General features: G+C 40.2%; 1 protein-coding gene across 4 annotated transcripts in view; it reads right to left on the bottom strand.

Annotated features, from left to right (window-relative positions):
• Window positions 1-296: 296 nt before the first annotated feature.
• The window catches only part of LOC141102707 (uncharacterized), an 86717-nt gene continuing 78704 nt past the window's right edge, over window positions 297-8309 (bottom strand). For all 4 annotated transcript variants that reach the window (XM_073591660.1, XM_073591652.1, XM_073591643.1 and 1 more), the window contains 2 exons: window positions 4643-4751; window positions 297-682 (listed from right to left, as the gene is read on the bottom strand). In XM_073591660.1, coding sequence (XP_073447761.1) covers window positions 341-682; window positions 4643-4751 — 451 coding nt within the window. In that variant the 3' untranslated portion in view covers window positions 297-340. The remainder of the gene's footprint in view (window positions 683-4642; window positions 4752-8309) is intronic.

Below are 8309 nucleotides of genomic sequence, written 5' to 3'. Positions count from 1 at the left end.
GCCAGTGAGAAGAGAGCAGGGGCCAAGACACGCTGTGTATGTCAATGGACAAACACAGTGCAGCTTGGGATTAGGCATGTATGGGGACACTCAACAGGGGGAGAAGCTAGGAGCGCTAGCGGGGGACTCAGAAAACGAGGATCAAGATTGATCTGTGCAAGACCATTGCAGAGCAGGTAAGTATGACATGTTTATTATTTTAAAAATATATGTTTAAAATCACTTTAAGGTAAAAAAAAAAAAAAAATGGCTTTGACTTTAGAACCACTTTCATTGACATTAGTCTTATTACCATGTACCATAATGATAAATCACATTTAATTTAAAATTAAAGTCTTTGTTACAATGATCTGACATTATTGGATGATGCACTCTGTGAGTCATATGGGGGGAAATCATTGGCTGATTGTTCATCACCAGTAAAGATGGAGATGTAGGAAAGAGATAACGGTGACACAGAGTCCGTTTGGATCACTTGATCTCCAGTTATACCGGATACTGGAATGGAGTGGTCAGGAGGCAGCATTTGCACTTGACTTGAAAATTTAGAAGCTGGCCTCCTGTTCTTGCAGAATCTGGGAGATGCATGTTCTCTATTAATCTGCACTCGCATGTCTGCTTTGTGAACTGTACGAATGTGTTTCTTCATGTTACTCGGATGCCTGCAGCCTTTCCCACAGATCTGCAAAACAAAATAACGTTCAGAGATTTGGCAAAAAAAAATCCAGAAATACATTCTATCTTTATTTTATGAAAGGTATCTGGTTTTAGTTGGGGCATTTTCTTTACTTCTATTTGTACTGATGACTAATGTCACCAAAAGAGAAAGTGATAGGAAATTCCTAGAAAAAGAGGAAATCTTCTAATGGGGCAAGTCTATAAGGGGACTTCCCTTCACTATGGAAGATTTCCTCCCTTCCAGTTGTGTCTTTGGGACAGAATGTAAAGTGAAATTTGTACAATGGTACACAGACAGCAAAAAAAAAATAATCAGGGATTTTAACCCTTCTCTACTCTATCCAAAGCAAATACTCTGTAAACGATCAAATAAACTATCAACAAGGGATCAAGCCAGAGATGTCATTGCATGATATTAAAAGACCAACCATGGCCAACTTAAAAAATTATTTCTAGAACATTGCCCTGTTGATAAGACATCTTCCTTTTAAACCTTCTGAGAAACGGACACCTCCAGGGTGTTGATCTCATATGTCCTCACTGAACACAGGTTGTTCCTTCTGCCAGCCTTCAAGACACTACTGTGTCCCTTAGTACAGAGACAGACACTCCCAGAAGTGACAGTTTCTCAGATTACTGAGGATTTTTTTTTTTTTTTTTTTTTACCAGAGAAGTGTTTGGTGGCACAGGCAGAGGTAGAGAAAAGTGTTTGGTGGCACAGGCAGAGGTATTTACCCTCTTCTTTTAGGGCTGCTTTAGGGTGGAGCACCAAAACATAGTGGGTGGATGAGCTTAATTTCAGGACTAAGCCCTCCTATTTAGTGAGGTGGGAAAGAATAATGTTGTGACTCAGCCTTAAATGCATAAATTTCGGGTGACAAAAAAAAACTTGATTTAGAGGAGCTTAGCAAGAGCAGTTTCTGCCTAGTGCAAGAATTCAGTGTTTGAATACGTTGAAAACCCAAAGTACCATGCTAAAAATAAGACATAAATGAGGTTTTATAAATAACAATATACATTAAATAAATCCAGTGATAGTACACACTAAATAAAAAAAATATATATAGTCCCATAGAGAAATATCGGTGATGTGAGTTGTCCCAAAGTGAAAAGTGAATCAGTGAAGGGAATCTTGACCCCCAAAGTCACTCCACCAAAGCTATCGCTTGTGACGTCATCAGGCTCTCTGAAACCAGGAAGTAGTTCATTTATTTCCTGGGACTGGCTGTTTAAGCGCTTATTACCTTTTAATATGTAAGCAGTCTGTACACATTTTTACTAAATATTATATATAGTTTTATGCGATGTGGTCTCGGCTCTTTTTCCATATTGACATGGGGTATTTTGATTGCCAATGTGGCGTCTAAAAGAATACAGTGGTGACCCGGAGGATGTTTATCATCCATACCAGTGACCATTGATATTCATATGCCTTTTTGACTCTTTCTTGGTTAAAGCGTTTACTAACTTTGGTGAGAGTTTTTATTGTACACTAAGGTGGTGGTGCACTCAAGGGTGTTGTAGTATCCAGAATATCAACTGACTATGTGGATCAAGATTCCCTTCTCTGATTTACTTTTCACATCACTGATATTTCTCTGTGGGACTATATATTTTGTTTTTTTAGTGTGTACTAGCACTGGCTTTATTTGATGTATATGGTTATTTATAATACCTCATTTAGGTCTTACTTTTAGCATGGCACTTTGGGTTTACAATTTATTTATACATAATTTATATGAGATCTTTTGCCAGCTGCTTTTACGCTTTTCAATGCGATTTCGTGTTTATTTTTAGGAATCCAGTGTTGTCTGCTCCTAAATAGAACTTTCATATAATCATAAAACTATTTTTATAAAGAACAATAAGACATTTGGTAAGAGTATGCAACAAAAGTTGGTCAGACTTGAGTTAACAAAAAAATAGCTATTATTAATCAATCCATAGGAAACAAAGTCTCTTACCAAAAGGGACTGGCATGTACCAATATATGCATAATAATTCAAAGTCTTCCTCCAAAAGAGTTAGAAAGTGTATACATTTGGTCTTGTAGGGAAAGGCAGCACATATGAGAGCCGTTAAAGCCGTAGTTAAAATGATCCCATGTGGCTCTGAGGGGAAGTAAGCCTGTGTTGTGGATAAAGCAATTTGGAACCTCAGTGTATCAGAAAGACAGAGAACAATGATGAAGAAGGAAGGAAAAAGGTGGTGAGGGGGCTGGAATGATCTGGCATAGATAAAAAGGTACCTGCCCCCAAATATTATATTTCCATAGTGGCAATGGCAAGGGAAGGAAGTGAACCAAAGGGACCAAATGTTATAAATAACAGCTGAAGTTAGAAGAGGTAATCCAATATGCCAAAATGTTAATAAAGTTTCCTTGTCCGTCACTGTCATCCATCCATCAGTCTCTACACGCTGCTTTACTGGAGATAGATTGAGACCATCAGTGAATTGGGATTGCCAATGTAGCAGCTGTGAGGTAATTTCAGAGAAAACCCTTATTCTAGCTGGACAAATAATACTGGGAAGTACAGATAGCAACATTTTAACAGTGTTGTCAATCATTTAGCTACTTTATAATGGACTTAAAACTTTGAAATGGCCGAGTTACTTTATTTTATTTTTTTTATTAAAGAAGTAAGGAGTTACAGTATCCTCCAAATGGCATTAAAATATCCTTAAAACATTGTATCTGTCAAACCAAACTAACTGAAAGAGATTTCTTGCCACTTGGTCAGATGTTAAATCATAGGTCCAGCAAGGAGTAAGGTTTATTTGGAATGTTTGGAAAATGTCAGCAGCAACCTGGGATCAAGGTGATTTTATTGTTGGTAAGCACATTCAAAACATTTGCTTTCCCTTTGGGATTGTTAATGATACACCTAAAGCAAGCCATAGATGGTGCCATTTTCTTTCCTGGAACCACGGGTTGCAGAAAAGAAAATCGTTACATTCCCCCATCAACACAGTAATTTTTGCTAGCACCTATACCCGCAATAAATGGCATGCCAAAAATCCGACACGGTGGTTGTACCCAAGTTGACCGATGGATCGACTTGGGTACATTCAGCCTGCCCATAGATGGTTCGAATCTCGGCCGGTCTCTGCTAAACCTGCCAAGATTCTAACCATCTATGGCTAGCTTAAGACCCCAGATATCTGTACAAAGTTTTGAAGTTAGAAAGATATAATTTTGTAACTATTTGAGTAGTATAGAGATAATATAGGAGGGAAGTCAGGGGTTAGAACACATAACATAGTAAATAATTTGTGTGAAATGTGTTACCTACCTGTTGACCTAATCTGATCTTCCTAAGGAGGTGTTCTACAAAGAAAATATGAATGGTGACATGGAGAAAGCCCTGTCTGCTGCCATTTGTAATTTAAAAAGGGTTTTGGATATTGTGCCATATTCTGCATTACCTACATAAGTGTACAACAGAGTGCTCTGATCCAGGAAAGCATGTGTGGTGGCAGGTCATTATGTAAAAGGGTGAGCCAAAGACCTTCTCCATATTCACAGAAGGCAGAAGAACTGGAGAGGCCCCCGACTGGATATAAGAGACAAGGTTTAAAGCGGAACTGAACCCTGCTATTCTTTTCAGCCCAGGAAGCTGCCATCTTGGCCTCTGTTTGATGTTTAACTTTCATGGTGGTGCACATGTGATCAGTTACTGCACCAACCATTTAATGGTTTTACAGCTTGGTTGAGAGCACAAGCAAATGTAAGTTAGAATTCCTGGCATGCTGTTAAAAACCTTTTTTTTTTTTTTTTTTAAACCGTTACATCGGTTGGTTTAGTCCTGCTTTAAGGCCTCATGCCTCTTTCACTGTCACAAAGCCAACAATGATTTAATTGGTTGACTTTCTGTAAGAACTGTATCATCTTGCTGGCTGGCATTTTAGCCTAAAACTTGACATAACAATTTAACAAGCTGGCACAGTTGGTAGTAGTACTTACTTTGCAACGATATGGAAGTTCTCCAGTATGAGTCCACGTATGCCTCTTGAGTTCTGAAATGCGGTGGAAAGACTGAACACAGAAGTCACACTTAAACTTCTTCACTCCACTGGCCAACACAATAAGATATAGGAAAACATAAATGGTCACATAAAACATGTTCAGATTGGAAAATCAACTTTTCTAATTTGGTAACACTAATACACAAAAGCAAAGATTTGTGGGTCAATACACCTCTCTACATTTCAGTTGTTGGCTCAACACACCTCTTAAACTACCCACACACATGAAGTACTGTACATGTTGTCCAATCTGCAGCAGATTTTGCTATACCCATTGTTGGCCAAATTTGAAAAAAGAGGAGGTAGTCTGGGCAAGTGCCAACTATCCATATCTGGTGTGTATTGGAGTTGCTGTATATTAGAGATTTTAAAGCCTTTATACTACTATATCTTCTATTCTGTCATTTGATATCTAAGTAAATATGTTTTATGCCGCGTACACACGAGCGGACTTTACGGCAGACTTTGCCCGGCGGAAGGGATTTGGTCGGACAATTCGATCGTGTGTGGGCTCCAGTGGACTTTGTTTTCTCAAAAGTTGGACGGACTTAGATTTGAAACATGTTTTAAATTAATCCGTCAAAATCGAGTCCGGTCGAAAAGTCCGCCGTCTGTATGCTAGTTCGACGGACATAAAGCCACGCTGGGGCAGCTATTGGCTACTGGCTATGAACTTCCTTGTTTTAGTCCGGTCGTACGTCATCACGTACGAATTCGACGGACTTTGGTGGATTGTGTGTAGGCAAGTCCGTTCATTCAGAAAGTCCGTCGAAAAGTCCGCCGGGCAAAGTCTGCCGTAAAGTCCGCTCGTGTGTACGCGGCATTAGCCTTAAAAGTTGGAAGCAACCTACAAACATTCTTATTCTCAAAGAAGGTCTAAAACAACGCTTTATGGAAACACAGCAAGCAAAGGAGAGACTTGGCTGTAATACACTGTATGCACAATTATTAGGCGAGTATTTTGACCAAATCATGATTTTTTATTTTTATGCAGATTGTTTAACTCCAAGCTGTATAAACTTGAACGCTAATTGGATTTAAAGGGGTTGTAAAGGTAAAATTTAAAAAAAAAAAAAAAAATAACAAACATGTTATACTTACCTTCACTGTGCAGCTCGTTCTGCACAGAGTGGCCCCGAACCTGGTCTTCTGGGGTCCCTCGGCAGCTGTTTCAGCTCCTCCCCGCAAGCATTAACCACCTTAATGCGAGCTCCCTCGCATGGTGGTTAGTGCTTGCAGGCGCGCTCCCGTGATACAGCCGGCGGCTATAGCCGCTCACTGCATCACTCGGCCCCACCCCCCAGAGCACCGCGTCATTGGATGTGATTGACAGCAGCGCGAGCCAATGGCTGCGCTGCTTCCAATCCATCCACTGTAGCCAATCAGCGGCCAGGGTGAGCGGAGGAATAGATGTCGGGAACGAGAAGCTGACTTTTGAGGCGTCAGGTAAGTAAAACGGGGGGGCTGGGGGCGGCGGTATTGTCAGAAGTTTTTTCACCTTAATGCATAGAATGCATTAAGGTGAAAAAATTTTTACCTTTACAACCCCTTTAAGCATATCAGGTGATGTGCATTTGTGTAATGAGGGAGGGTGTGGCCTAAGGAGATCAACACCCTACATCAAGGTTAGCATAATTAATAGGCAGCTTCTTTTCCTTAGGCAAAATGGGCCAAAAAAGCGATTTAACCACCCTGGCAGAATGATTATTTCAGATTTTTGATGCTCAAAGCGGTACAATGTTTTGCATGGAAAATTGGCGTTTTATATTGTAGGCCTGTAATTCTTAGGAATAACACACTTAAATCTGTCCAAACAAGAGTCTAGTAGACATCCCGGGTATAATAAAGTTTGAAACACGAAATCATAAGTTATAATATAATAAATAACTATAAATAATTATAACAAATAATAATAATACAAATTATTCAATAATGTAATCAAATCAAAAACACTGAAATTTGCTCAGTTGCAGAATTGTCGATGTCATTACTTTCAGTGTTTGATGACGGATTTCCCCATGAATCACTATCGCTCAATTCTGCAAGTGATTCTAATTGATTATCGCTGTTTTCTAGCTGGTCTAAAACCGCTTTTAATGTAAAGGGACACTTTTTGGTTGCTATGGACAATCTCGTTTCCAGGCAGAAAGAACAGTATTTATAATATAAAACTGCATACAGGGCACTGGACAAACCACTAGGGACAAAAGGGATGTGAAATAATTTGATACAGTAATGTAATCTGTAAAATTACAGTGTACTGTATGTGTAATGTGTTTTTTACTTTTTGAATTTGGGGCCGTTCTCCGTCCCTGTGCGTCGCAACACTCGCAGGGAACGGAGCTCTGCACTGTGATAGATCCGGCAGGGAACACAGCTCGCACACACAGGGGGGAGACATCGCAGGATCCTGGGGACAAAGTAAGTAACTTTGCCTGGATCTTGCGATGCGATCCCGAGTGTGGCTCGGGGATACTGAAAATTCACCCCGAGCCACACTTGGGATTACTGCTAAGGAGGTTACCTGACTCTGAAAAGTCAAAAATTGTAAAAATAAAAGTCTTTCAGGGGGATGCAGCACTCTTGCAGCACTCTTGAAATTGCAAAGATATTGGGGCATGATCACAGAACCATCAAACGTTGTGTTGCAAATAGTCAACAGGGTTGCAAGAAAGACGTTGAGAATAAAAGTTAACTGCCACCAAAGTTAACTGCCAAAGATTTGAGAAGACTCAAACGTGAAGCTACCAGTAACCCATTATCCTCCAGTGCTGTCATATTCTAGAACTGCAACCTACCTGGAGTGCCCAGAAGTACAAGGTGTTCAGTGCTTAGAGCCATGGCCAAGGTAAGGTAGGCTGAAACCCGACCACTACTGAACAAGGCACACTGAAACGTCAAGACTGGGCCAAGAAATATCTGAAGACAGGTTTTAGGAACTGAGGAAAAGTCCCTATTGATTGATGGACCAAATAGATGGGCCTGTGATTGGATCAGTAATGGGCACAGAGCTCCACTTCGACACCAGCAAGGCTGAGGTGGGTTAGCAGCATGGGCTGGTATTATTAAAGATGAGCTAGTTGGACCTTTTCAGGTTGAAGATGGACTCAAAATCAACTGCCAAACCTACTGCCAGTTTTTAGAAGACACTTTCTTCAACCAGTGGTACGGTAAAAAGTACTCCACTGCGTGGCTAGCCAGTAAAGGCCTTAAAGACCTCTCTGAATAGTGTCTGGAAGGTTGTAGTTGCTGCTGCACAAAAAGTTGATTGTCAACAGATCAAATAACTGACACTCCATGAATGGAAGGCTTATGACTGTTTTTGAAAACTGTGGCTATATTGGTGTTTTTGTGTCAGAAATGTTTATTTGTAAGTTTTGAGTGGTTTGTTTATTATTCTCACTTTAACAGATGAAAATAAACAGTGAGATGGGAAAATGTTTGTTTTTAATTTAGTTGCATAATAATTCTGCACACTGAGTCTCGGTTCACACTGGGGCGGCTTCAAAGTCGTCTAACTCTGAAGCCGCCCCACACAGCGCGAGTTCAGCAGGGCTTGCATATGACTTCTGCAATAGAAGTCAATGCAAGCCACTCCGAAGTCG

This window comes from Aquarana catesbeiana, linkage group LG01 (genome assembly GCF_042186555.1).
Source record: "Aquarana catesbeiana isolate 2022-GZ linkage group LG01, ASM4218655v1, whole genome shotgun sequence".
Lineage (NCBI taxonomy): Eukaryota > Metazoa > Chordata > Amphibia > Anura > Ranidae > Aquarana > Aquarana catesbeiana.
The sequence above is the reverse complement of the archived record's forward strand: the minus strand, read 5'-3'. Positions and strand labels throughout refer to the sequence as shown.